Consider the following 13,735-nt stretch of genomic DNA (forward strand, 5'->3'; position numbering starts at 1 on the left):
CCGAAACGGTGGCTTTGTCTAGATTCGGTGTATGGCTAACGTTGTTTAGAGTTTACTAAATGAGACGATCGGGGGCGCGGAGGAATGTATTTTGCTAGGGAATGACTTCAATACTAGGGCCCTGAATGGGGGAGACTACAGAACGAAACGGATCCCGGAAATGGCGGGGAGAACCGGCTTGGTAGTTTTAAACACCGAATCCACGCCAACTTAGCTCAGAATCAGTGGCGTTGTTGATTGACGAGTGGCGACTTTTGAGAGAATTCTTGGAAAGTGACCGCAAATACATTGCATTCGAAGTGGCTAACGCTATTCGCTGACATGCGCTAACCCGCCGCTCCCCAGCGCGTAGAACGTCACGAGGGCCAACATCGAGAGGTTTGTCGAGGTTCGAGGGCATTGCAAATGATACTGTCGTAAATATAGTGATGAATTTGATAACGACTGCTTGAGAAGCTTCGATGTCTCGATGTCTCTATGTCTCGATAAACGAAAGCATACGTCGTAATTGATAGAATCTACTCAACGAGGTAAATCTGTGGGGAAACGGCTATAAGCTTGTCATTCAGAATTGGGGTACAACCCTACATGCCAGCTGGTATCCCGAGAGAAGTACATAAGCAGGTCTTCCACCAGCGGCCAGACTTGCTGCTCAGCATGTGCAATGCTTGCCTGAAGGAGGGCATTTTTCCAGGCCGTTGAAAGGTGGCACCTGCAGGTATATATATTGGGCGGGTGAGGCCTGGATTTTAGCATAGGCTCAGGTGACTGGCGTAAGACTCGTGATTTTTTGTAGAATGTGCCTTCCGTAGGAGCTGCAAATAGATATCGGGGGAAGGTACAGATCAGTCCTTGTCAATAGCCAACTAGGATAGCCGTTTCGCCTCCCTGATATTATTTATGATTATATAAAAATTCCAGCGGAAGTTTTACTCAAAAAAAATGTATTCTGTTTAGGTTTTATCAAATCACTTGTTGAGACCTGGGAACGTGCGGTTTAGTTTGCCATGGGTTTTTACGACGGATAAGGGTGGACAGAATATTCCGTTGAATAGTTTTTAATTTTTCTCCATTTTAGAAATTATTTTATGGTAAGAAGGTGAACACAATTTTCCAAGTATTTATCGCATACGTGCGGCTTATTTTTTATTGCAGGTTTTAATACCGGACAGTTTCAAAGTTATTTGGCAAGCTTCACTTGTGCAGCTGCTCCTGTGTTTATGAAGAATGTTGATTTTTACTACTTCAAGGCAGGGTAGTAGCGGATAGAGTACAAGCTGGGAATTCTTTCATTATTTTAGGTAAGCAGTCAGAACCATCGCGTGGATTTCCGATTCATAATACTGCTCTCCGAGAGTGAAAGAACCTACGTACATATTTGCGTTTCTTTTGGATAAGCAAGAAGTTGAAATTGTTTCTTCCAGTCAAGATGCTGCCATTATCCAACCGATGAAGTGAGCGGCATGCGTGGTCGTATCTAACACAAAACTCTATTGACTGTTGGACAAGGTCTCCTACTCTCTTTTCTGTAAAGGAGTGGAAACTTTCAGAATGAACTGCCAAAGCATGATGTTCGCCATGAAATCACATTACATCATGGGGAGGATTTTATTTACTCTGGCTAGTTTTCTACCTTCATGGACTCCTTCGCCTTTCGCACCTGACGGCGCACCTGACTTTCAGTTCATCTAAGGTTACCTCGGAGATAACCCTTTCGTCGACAAACCTCTGTCAGGGGAAGAATATGTGAGTCCTGCGCGACTTGTGTCTTAAACAATCACCTGAACTGTTCAATTTAAGCTTGAAGTTTCCTGGACTATCGTCCATGCCTTGCAAAAAACAGCTTGGCTCCTCCTTGCTCTCTTCAGTAATCTTTCACTGTCAAATTTCCTTGTGGTTTATATGGCGTACTCACGGGATTTGATTACAATTTGTTCTTCGCTCCTTCTGTGGAGAGGAAGTATAGCTCCTAAATAAAACCCTGTGCGCATAGCATGTCAACCACATGAATGCGTGCGATTGTTGCCGACTCCTGGTAATTTAGTTTGGGTCCGAATGTTTTCTCCAGCCAAGGCTGCATGAATAACGTCACTGATAATGAGAAAAAAAATTCGTGATAAGACGCAGCCCTGGAGACGCCGCGTCGGTCCTCAAACGACACTGAGGCAGAAAATCGCTAACGTGGTCGTTTTTGGAGGATGCAGAGCGAGAACCGGCCCCTTTCTGTCGATTAAGGACTTCATACATCCCAGGATGATTCTAGCTAATATCTTCGTGGCAGCAAGAAGCACGAAAATGGCTACCCAAGTGAACTTCATCGGAACTTAGCGAACATACCGCTCTTTCATTGGCTGAGAAATACATAAGATATTCTGGGTTTACGACTGAGGTAATTACGGAGGTAGGGATTGCGCAGAAAAGCTCCACAGGGATCCCGCCAAGATTGATTGCATTGATATTTACGGTTGTCATTCTCTGTTAATGGGGCATACCGCGTTAATCACGCCTTCGCTGAAAAGCAACTCCAACGCGGCTTGCCTAAAACTCAAAAATCTTCCTCAACCGTTCTCCACTAAGAGCTATTCGTCCGCCATCATTCCACTGCATGGGGTAGTCAACGACGGAATTGTCGTGTGCGCTTCATGTGTGACCGATCCACTGCCACTTCTGTCTTCTCATCATATGCGCTTTCTCAACACATGCGCCGATGAAGTTCTTTTTCCGAAGCAGTATCAGGCCAGTGCACCTTGGGACTCGTCTTCTTTTTCTACTATGTATATTTCCCTTATAGACTTTCTGGGCTGGATCATCCTCTTCCATACGGATTAAGTGACCCACCCACCGTACCCTATTGAGCAGGATTTTATCCACAACTTGACGGTCATGGTATCGCTCATAGATTTCGTCGTTATGTAGGCTTCGGAATCGTCCATCCTCATGTAGGGGTCCAAAAATTCTTCGGAAGATTCTTCTCTCGAACGCGGCCAAGAGTTCGCAGTTTTCATTGCTAAGAACCCAAGTTTCCGAGGAATACATGAGGACTGGCAAGATCATTGTCTTGTAGAGTAAAAGCTTTGACCCTGTGGTGACACGTTTCGAGCGAAACAGTTTTTGTAAGCTGAAATAGGCTCTGTTGGCTGCCAACAACCGTGCGCGGATTTCATCAACGTAGCTGTTATCGGTTGTGATTTTCGACCCTAGACAGGAGAAATTATCAACGGTCTCAAAGTTGTATTCTCCTATCTTTATTCTTCCCGTTTGACCAGTGCGGTTTGATGTTGGTTGGTTGGTTTTTGGTGCTGACGTTGTCATCATTATTTTGCCTTGCCTTCATTGATATGCAGCCCAAGATCTCGCGCCACCTGCTCAATCTGCATAGATCTATCTCAGCATAATTCCCTTTCAGCGCTTTGACATCAGCACGTAGGCCTTATGGAATCGAAAAAGATCCCAGCCGGGTCCACTGGCTCTTGTACCAGAAAAATATAACGGACGCCCTGCCGCTTTGTCACCGTCACTGCCAGCGGTAGGTTTTGGCATGTTTCTGGTAAATTTGACCAACCTTTATACTTTTCGATATAAGCTCAGTATAGTGTGTAATAAAAGCCATCTGCAGCGAATGTCACACGTGTAACCACGTTTCTCATGCACCGCACCGCCAAAGACTCGATCCCTTCATGTTTGACTGGTAGGCGGATAGCAGTGGCGAGCCCACCAATCAGTTTGTATTGGGATAGTTTGCTGTCACAAACTCCTTAGACCATGACTGCTGACTCAGATCTTCTTCTTTGCATTCACGGATGATAGCAGCTTTCCTTCTCTGCAACTAAAGATCTGTCGGAGATGTCTCAAAGGTTGCTTTACTTAGTGTCCGTAGCTTGGCTCTAGCTAGATAGTCTCATACGAGTGGGGTTGCATACCCCCCAAGAAAGGCTCCGACTCGCAATCCTTTTCGCTAGGGGAAGTGCACCTCAATTAACAACCCTAGGGTTTCAACACAAGATTCCTGCCTGCTCCAGTTTGACCACTACAAGGTCACTGAAACTGAGGTCCGGTCAAAGGAAACCGTACAGACTCATATGAAGTGAAATAAATTATAATTTTTCTTTTGGAGCCCCCGATCCTGGGCTCGTGTATTAGTGCAGCATCGATTTCTCCTTCTAGGAAGAAGACCAGCAATTTAGTTGAGATGCACTTTAGTAATAATAATAATAATCGTTAGCGCAACAATCCAATTGTATCAAGGCCTTAAAGTGTGCTATTAACAGCGTAATGGTATACTACAGCATTACAGTATCCTGTAGGAAGCAATGTGGGCAGCATTGCTCTCGCCCGAGATGTTTATCCTGATTTTACTCAGGTAGTCATTCATAGCCTCCGTACGACAGCCTTGTGCTCTAACAACGGAGCTATCCGGAATGCCACTTTGCAGCAGTTTGAGTGGCGCGGGTTTACCTACGTTACCCTCAGCAAGATCTACTTGCGTAGAGGGTACTTCACTCCCCATCAGACCGTCGGTCTTCATCTCCTCCAATAGTTCGTTAGCGGTATCGACTGGATCCAGGTCGTCGTCCAGTTTCGCGGAGTGAAGAACTTTCGCCTTTGTGTTCCTTTAAATCCCACTTTGTAATCCGCTCCATTTACAAGAAGCAGGAAAGGTTGTCTTTCCGTCTAAGTTCCTCCCTCCTTCACGGGAAGTCAGGGCTTTAGATTTGGGCGGAGGAACTGGACGACCTTGGTTTTATCGAGCGTAATGCTGACCACATTGCCTCCTACAGTGTTCTATAGTGTATCGTTGCGGTCTTGAATGAAGTGCTCTAACACACTTCAAGGCCCTGATCCAATATGGATTGTTGTGCCAACGATTATTACTATATTCATGCGGATCTTCGGCAACGAGGTGCAAGCGTCCGGTCTCCAGGGGGTTTTGTCGGATGGGATTAATTGGAGTTTTATATTCTCCCAGATGTCTCTGATCTTAGCGACAATATTGGCCTATTTATCCTTTGCAATCTTGCTCTGAATGTGTATGACCTTCTGTTACTGACAGGACTTCAGTGGACATACGTTTCTTTGCTGGCTTCCGGTGACTGGCATTCTTCTCAGCCGTTGATTTTAAGGGACCCCCGACGTTGAGCGTTTCTAGTCAGGAGTACTATGACTGGTACTCGTTACACCCAGCTCGAAGACACCGGTTTCGCTCCAGGAAGTCTTTTTTGTTGGTTTCAGCGCACCGGGACTACGGCTGGCACCGGTTGAATCTCAAGGTGTCCAAAGTATTCAGAATCCGCATACTAAAGAAGCACTCCATTGACTACGCAGCACCCGACGTATGCTGCCCCAACTTGCCTTGGGTTCCTCTTAGGACCTTTTCCAGTGCAAGGAGGATGATCCACGGGCTGTTTCAGCCCATCCCCCCGCTATATCTGCTTGCCTGTACCATAGAACCAGCAGATCCTTATCAGTTAGATGAGCCTACTCCCAACCTGGCTCGACACACTCTTGACCCGCCCGAAGACGGTTTACAGCGACCACCGAGAGAACGTCGTGTGGGGACCTTCCCCTTGGTTGATTTTTTTGAGAATCACCTAGTTTGGAGACGCAGCGTTTCATATGTCCTCCCTCATAAAGGGTTTCCTTTCTTCAGGCAGAGTGCTTTCCATTTAACATTTTCGTTGGTTTGCGGTGTCCGATCCCATAATCTTATATCAAGTCAGTTCCGTTCATGACTTCGGCTTCCCTGTCTTCCGTTTGTTCTGTAAAATGTGTAGGAGAAGTTACTAACCTGTACGATTTACTCGGTAGTCTCTCTGCACGGAGAAGCCAGAGTATCTTCCTTTACGGGCTAGATATCCAACATCCTTGGTATTCACATTGGTGAACTTATGCCGATCACCAGAACAAATAGCTGGGATTACCTATTGGGGCCATTTCGGGGCGATCTCATCAATGCACTCTAAACAGAGAGGAGCCCATTGTGAAATGTTCTAATGCCAAAATTTGGCTTCATTCCAAACTCCTAACACTTTTTTTGTCCCTCTGATATTGCGATCCTTGGAGGAAACTCCAACGGCAGTGGTTAGAAATGAGGCTACAGTTTGCGCAGATGTTCATTGGAGGGACCAGCTCCCTTTCTCTTTCGCTGATTTTATCACTTCCCGGCGAACTGGGTATTAGTTTCCGCTGGAAGCGTTGATGTAGACCCTAGCACGGAGCACAGTAAAGCATTGCTCACCACAGATGTGTTGGTTTTACGCTTCTTTCTCGAATTTTTCCAGACAGTAGAGTGTGGTGTCTCCAGTGTTGGTTACCAGTTAGTCTTCATCTTCCTACAAAGATTTCGCTTCCTTGCGTCCAATTTCTATAGAAATTACCGCTTTCATATCCTGATTCCTAAGGAGCTGTCGTCGACTGTGAGCCTATCCAGATTTATGGGGTCCACACCCCTTACCTTCATTTTCACATACCGGCGTTTGACCAATACCATCCACGTCATCTTCTTCTGCTCTTCTTGGTAAGGGTGAAGCAGAAAGCAGAATTCAGTATGTAGTCCCCTTTCCTTAGTGGGCGGAGTTTCCTTCTGCTGAGCCCTCCTATTCCGCTTAGGGGTAGATAAGGCAGTAGTACCGCCGACGGTTCGACTGTGGTCGGATTTGCAGTTTCCCTCAAGGTGAAATTTGCCGTACTTGCTTAATGTGCCGTAGACACTAAATGCAAACTTTGAGCTTGAGGGGGTCTCCTTGTTCCGCGTCTCGGGCACGACCTGATTCCTCATAATCGCGGCTGGTTTCGAAGTCTACGACTTTTTACCACCTCGGGAGCTCAAATCCAAAGATTACGTAATGTTGTGGACACCCAAACTATACTACACGCTCCACCAGGTATGTTACATTTAAGGTTCGCGTCGCCCCAACAAAATTCTATGTTTTGATCATGCATTGCTCGAATATGTATACCAAGTCGTTGGCGGCGGCTGGGGGCTCAACTATAAGATACAAGTTGGCTACGGATCGGGCACATGACGGCTACCGCATTCAATATAGGCTTTAGGAGCGTTTGCCGTGCATGGTTGTCGGTACTTTTTTTATGGTTTTTAGTCCTTGCCAACCTGTATTCATGAATAATTGATTTGATTACAGTTTTTGCGGACGACTATTCTGCAGTTGGTACAGAATACAAGTTTCCCTTCGAAATGGACCATGATAAAGTCATTGAAGAACTTACCGCAGAATTAAAAAAACTGACAGAGGAGTCAATTCGATTGGAAAAGCAATTACAGCACTGTGAAAGAGAGTTAGCCCAACAAGACCGAGACGAAGTTGACTTCTATGAAACGCTTCACAAAATGCAGTTGGAGGCAGCCAGGGCGCGTAATTATGCCATTCAACAAAGACTAGATCAAGCAACGGCAGAATATAATGAAATGAGGAAGCAGCTTAAAATCTTCTGCAATGAGGCAGGCTTCAACAAAGGTCCAAAACCTCCAAGGCAGGAAGAAGTTGATTATAACTTTTGTAAAGCTAACCGTGAAGATGAGAGGTGCAAAACACCTGAGCACGTAACCCCATCTTACTGCAAATTACGCCCAGATAAAAGATGCGAAAAAACTATTTCCTTCTGTAAAAGAGCATTTGATGATGACAGTAGATGTCAGCTGCTTGACTATGTATTCTGTAAAATAAAGCCAGAGCATGAGAAATGCATCGCAGGTGACAATATAACTAAAAGTTTCTGCAAACTGCGCGAACATCCCCTATGCAAAGCGACCGATTCTTATTGCAAAAGATTCAAAGGATATGATCCCAGGTGTGCATCTGACGCACATCTGGTCAATCATCTATTTTGCAGAACCAATAAAACTCATCCACTATGCAAAACACCGGAGATAGTCACCTCCAGTTATTGTAAAAGGCGTGAAAACGCAAAGTGCAAGATAACAAAATCGTATTGTGAAAGATTCGTCGGGTATGATGAAAGGTGCAAACAAGAACCAGATGGTCCTCCCAAACCAGATGGCCCTCCCAAACCAGATGGTCCTCCTAAACCAGATGGTCCTCCTAAACCAGATGGTCCTCCTAAACCAGATGGTCCTCCTAAACCAGATGGTCCTCCCAAACCAGATGGTCCTCCTAAACCAGATGGTCCTCCCAAACCGGATGGTCCTCCCAAAGCCGATGGATCTGGCATTGAATACTATTAACATATATAACATTCATTCACTATTTTCCGGAAACAACAGAAAATGGCTCTTCTTGCCAAGGGTGCAAGGAAAACGAAAATGGAGTGACTGAATCTTATCAAATAAAATTACGAGCAAGGACAGGTCAAAAGGTTTCCCCTTTCTACGCAGAATCCGAACATCCTCCCTACTCCTATGTAGAATCTGAACATCTTCCCTCCTCCTATGCAGAATCTGAACGTTCTGACCCTTCGTACGAAGAATCTGGAAAACCAGGGTATCCTGCAGATCGGAAAAGATATCAAAAGTTGAATTTTGAGTTGTGTCGAAAATATGCAGATCTCAGGTGTGCGTACAATCGTGATTGGTGGTCGCTTGACAGTTATTGTAAAATAGCATACCATCCCGACTGCAAGAAGACAGCTTCGTTTTGTGCTAAATTCGAAAAAAAGGACGAGAGGTGTCGCGTTATAGACCATATATATTGCAAAAATCATAGGAACGATCCTCGGTGCGCCTCAGCGGAAGTAACCGATAGCTACTGCAAACGACCTGCTGACAAAAAATGCAGAAGAACAACCTCCTATTGCCAAAGGTTTGCAGGAGACGACGAAAGATGTCCAAATATTGATCACGAATGGTGCGCGAAATATCCTGAACATGAAAAGTGCCAAGTTAGGTATCGTCCTACTCACAGTGGTTGCAGACTTCTTCCTAATCAAACTGCATGCAAGCCCACCCTCTCTTATTGCAGGAGATTCTTTGCAATTGACCAAAGGTGTCGTAAAGTTAATCACACTTACTGCCTACTCAAGCCTAGTGACGAGCGTTGTAGGACACGAACGGAGGTGACAAAAAGTTATTGCAGACTTCGACCCGATTGCAGATGCCCTTTGAACGAATCTTACTGCAAAAAGTTTTGGTTTTTCGATATCAACTGTTACGTTTACCCTAAACCTCCGAAAGAGTTCCTTAATGAACCCAGTGAGCATAGTGAATACAGGAAGAAGATTTAAGCAAAATGATTTTTGTACTGAATTTTATTTGAAACGTTATGGGATAAAATCCAAAGTTTTTGAAATAAAGTAGATAACATTCGAGATTCTGATTTGATGATTTCCAGTTTGGGCGACGTTTTTTTGCAAAACGGAACTATATTACAAAAACCTACGGAGGCGAAGCTTAAAACTACCAAAAATACCGGCTCAACCGTGGACATCTAGTCACAAACCTCAAGCTGCAAGTTCCCCGATCGAGAAGCGCCACGTTCCCTATCACTTATCTTGGTTGGTGCTTATTTATATAGACGGTGGTGTCCCTGGAATAGTCGACGTGTACGTTAGTTGCGGTATAATATATATATGGTTGCCATTCAACTCTTGGTAGAGCATGTCAACCACACCTACGTATCATCGTTCGCGGTAACCTGAAATGCGCTTCAGATCCCCCACGATTTTCCGAGACGCTAACACTCCTTCTCTACTACTCTGAGTTAAGTGTTCTTGGGGTGACACTCTCATCAGTCACCTTGGCAGAGCGGGCTACATTTTATGGCTAGCCCACAATACAATAGTCACCCCTCTATAACTTGTGACCTACCTCCTGCCACGTCCGCTTTCCGATCACAACGCTTACGGGTGCCGAGCATGTGCATCTGAGTTCTTCGTTTGTAGAAGCATCAGCCCAGCGTACTCCGATTGAATAACGCAAACAGGTGTTGACGAAGGTTTGGAGCTGTGGGTTCACTTTCCATGTGCATACATACATGTGCATGTCCATACAGCAACGCAGAGAGAACATAAGCATAGCAGTCTCAACTTGATTTTGGTGTTGTTATAACTGCATTTCCAGATTTTAGACAGGTCAGCGAAAGGGGATCTAACGCTGTTAATGCCTCGGGCAATATCCAGTTCGGTGGCACCGTCAGAAGAAAACAACGCTTCCTGGACATATAAATTGATCGATGAATTAATACAGATAGGGAGAGTACCATGAGCCGTCAGACTGAAAAAATTGTTTTTTCAATCCAGGGCCATTAGGCCTAGGTTCATTAACCGGGAGGGAGCAAACAGCTAGCATCAGCGTGGTTGAGGGCTAGGTTCATGACCCACGAGGGAGCAAACAGATTTCATCAGCGTGGTTGAGGCGTTTGAGAACTGAACTGAAATCCCCCCTTCTCCCCCGAACAAGGCAGCATGAATAATGTTATCGATACCAGGAAGAAATAATATCGATGACAACATGCAACTCCGTCGGACCTCGGTGCAGCACGTGAGATTTACCGCCATCATACATCACTCTGATGATAGCTAGCTAGTTTCAACACCATGCCCCTCCTGTGTAGAGCACTCCAGATGTATTCCTTTTTTACACTATCGAATGCTTTCTCGAAGTAGATGAAGAGCATCCATTGGGCGTTGGTGTGGTCAACGCAGGAGGATCAGGAGCGGATACCAGCCTGCTCTTTGTCGATTAGGCTGTCGATATGTTCTTTGATGCACTCCAGAATTATCTTAGGTATTATCTATGTGACGGCAGATAGCACGCAGATACCATACAATTATCATCCATTTGAATGCCTTGATGACCGAAATGATTTCTCTTCTATTTAGAGGAACAGCGCCCATCTGCGTGTTACAGTGACTGGCCATTTCATCCACAAGAAAAAAAGCGTGGTTCAGATGTTGGCCGTTAACTTTCTTTACATCATTATCATCAACGGCCCAACAACCGGTATTCGTCTAGGCCTGCCTTCTTTTTTTACCATAGATATTTCCCTTATCAACTTTTCGGGCTGAATCATCCTCATCCATACCGATTAGATAACCCACCCACCGCAACCCGTTGTGCTGGGGTTTATCCACAACCAGATGGTCATGGTATCGCTCATAGATTTCGTTGTTATGTAGGCTACGGAATCGTCCATCCTAATGTAGGGGGCCAAAAATTCTTCAAAGGACTCTTCTCTCGAACACGGCCGAGAGTTCGCAGTTTTTCTTTGCTAAGAACTCAGGTCTCCGGAGAATACATTAGGATTGGCAAGATCATAGTCTTATACAGTAAGAGCTTTGGCTCTTTGATGAGACGTTTCGAGCGATACAGTGTTTCTAAGTTGAAAAAGGTCCTGTTGCAGCCAACAACCATGCGCCGATTTCATCTTCACAGCAGTTATCGGTTGTGATTTTCTACCCTACATAGGAGAAAGTTAAAGAGGGCGCGTGATAGGGCATCCCATTGCCTTGAAAACCGTTGTTGATGTTCAGTGGTCTCGAGGGTAATCCTGCGGCTTTTGTCTGGCCTCGCTCACTGGTCAAGGTCAACTTAGTTGGCCTTATTAATTTCGTTGGGATACCGAATTCTCTCATGGCCGTGTTCAGATTTACCCTGACTTTGTTATGTATCATAGGCGGCTTTAAAGTCGATGAAAAAATGGTGCAACTGGCATGGTCATATTCCAACAGTTTTTCCATCACTTTCCGGATCATCGGCCCATCAATATGATCAGGTGCTGATTTCCTGGAGTGAAGCCGCTTTGGCAAGGGACTATTCGGTCAAGCAAGTGCGGTCTATAGAATATCTCATGGTACCTGCCTTTTTTAAGACTCATCAGGGATTAGTTCGCTGTAATACCTAGAGCATAAGATCATAAACCGTTAGTATAGGTTGGTGCACATCATATGGCCGATTTGGTACTAAAATTTGAAACGACTGTAGAACTTACAAAAATTTGTTTAGTTAATCAAAATGTCAGTCGATTCAAAACACTTCTCCTAGCGAGATACAAGAGCATGTATGCCAGTTTCGTGGAAGTCCTTGTTTCAGGTGTGTCGTCGAAGACAATTTTGATTACCTCTTCATTCCTCAATTGTTATTCTGGCCAAAAATGATCCAAATGCTTAAAAAAGTGGTAGTCGGTTGGTGAGAGGTCCGGTGAATATGGTGGATGAGGCAGAGTTTCATACTGCAATTCGTTCAACTTGTGAAAAGTATATGTTGTTCACTCTTTTCCATCCTTTTTTCCTTTTTATTCACTATTACCGCAACGATGGTCAAAACTGAAATGACTCCTTAATTAAATGTAGGAGTATTTCTATTTCTATCTATGTTCCTATGACACCAGATAAGTAAAACTTCATCGTAAGAGTCACTTTCGGATTGGGACTGATTGCCTTCCTGCACTGGAAGTGAAACTTTTCAATGAAAATTTGTGTCTAATGATGTAACTAAAACGCAAACTTCTTGCTTTCCATCTTCTTCTTTTTTCTTCAGCCTTTGTCCCGTTCAGAAGCGGGGTCGGCTCGTCGTGATCGGCTTCGCCATTTGGCTCTATCGAATGCCTGATCTGGGTGCAATCTCGAGGCTTTCAAATCCCCATCTAGCGTATCAAGTCATCGTTGTTTAGGTCTGCCTTTGGTCGTTTACCATCGACTTCGATGCTCAGACAAATCTTGGCAAGTGAATTCTTGTTTGCGCGAATTGCGTGACCATACCATCGAAGAAGCCTCTCTCGCAACTTTTCCACGATCGGTGCAACCCCATAACGGTTGCGGATATCCACATTTCGGATGTGATCTAAACGTGTGACGCCACTAGTCCAACGTAGCATCTTCGTCTCCATTACCGCAAGACGCCGTTCATTGTCTTTTATAGTTGGCCAACACTCAGAACCATAGAGAGCGACAGGACGGACAAGATTGCGGTATCGAACATTTACATTTACGTTCGTTGATACGTCGATCACAAAGAACACCAGTTATGGAACGCCACTTCATCCAGGTTGCGTTAATGCGTGAAGCAATTTCATAACGCAATTCTCTATTGGCTGATAGCGTTGACCCGAGGTATTTAAATCGCTCAGTTCTAGGCAGATCACTGCCTCTGACAGTGATTGTGCCTGTTTCATTTGTTTAGATTCAATCTGAGACCGTGTTGCATGAGGCGATCATTCCATTTTTGAACAAGTTGCTCGAGATCATTTTTGCTGTCAGATGCTAGGAAAACATCATCTGCATAAAGCAATGGGTAGCGCGCTGGACGTTGGATATCCCGTGTGACGGTGTCCATAACAAGAACAAAGAGGAGTGGTGAGAGGGCGCTTCCTTGATGAACACCAACAGAAACACGAAGCGGTTTTGATACACCCGCCATACTTCGAACTTTACTTTTCGGATCGTGGTAGAGCAATTGAACCCAACGCACGAGTTCTTCTGGCACGAAGTGTTGTCGTAAAGCATACCAGATGAGTTCGTGTGGTACACAACCAAACGCTTTCTGTAGATCCAGAAATGCAATGTAAAGAGGGCGATGCTTCTCACGATGTTTTTCCATGAGTAACCGCGCAGCGTGTATTGCGTCAGTAGTTCCGCAGTTCTTGACAAATCCGGCTTTATTCACGGTTATTTCAACGATTTCGCGAATACGGTTGTCAAGAATGCGTTCAAAAATCTTCATGGTATGGGAAAGTAATCGGATCGGACGGTAATTTGAACATTCTGCTGGACTACCTTTCTTTTTCCATATTGGAACAATGGTACTTTCATGCCAGTCAGATGGTGT

At 44.9% G+C, this 13,735-nt stretch overlaps 1 protein-coding gene across 3 annotated transcripts; it reads left to right on the forward strand.

The window, feature by feature from the left end:
* The first annotated feature begins 978 nt into the window (after window positions 1–978).
* LOC119654860 lies at window positions 979–9,281 on the forward strand. Of its 3 annotated transcripts, none has more exons than XR_005249858.1 (4): window positions 979–1,091; window positions 1,156–1,301; window positions 7,140–8,858; window positions 8,934–9,281. XR_005249858.1 is itself a non-coding variant. In XM_038060445.1 (3 exons), exon 3 carries the CDS (start codon window positions 7,193–7,195, stop codon window positions 8,198–8,200), a length of 1,008 nt encoding a protein of 335 aa, XP_037916373.1. In that variant the 5' UTR covers window positions 979–1,091; window positions 1,156–1,301; window positions 7,140–7,192; the 3' UTR covers window positions 8,201–9,281. The 3 variants fall into 3 exon arrangements, 1 of the variants encoding a protein (XP_037916373.1); XR_005249859.1 differs by having other exon boundaries at window positions 7,140–8,853; XM_038060445.1 differs by having other exon boundaries at window positions 7,140–9,281.
* The last annotated feature ends 4,454 nt before the right edge of the window (window positions 9,282–13,735 follow it).

This window comes from Hermetia illucens, chromosome 4 (genome assembly GCF_905115235.1).
Source record: "Hermetia illucens chromosome 4, iHerIll2.2.curated.20191125, whole genome shotgun sequence".
In the NCBI taxonomy this organism is placed as follows: Eukaryota; Metazoa; Arthropoda; class Insecta; order Diptera; family Stratiomyidae; genus Hermetia; species Hermetia illucens.

What these genes read in the sequence shown, in the direction of transcription:
- LOC119654860 (XM_038060445.1), top strand. Translation starts at nt 7,193, where the DNA reads ATGGACCATGATAAAGTCATTGAAGAACTTACCGCAGAATTAAAAAAA.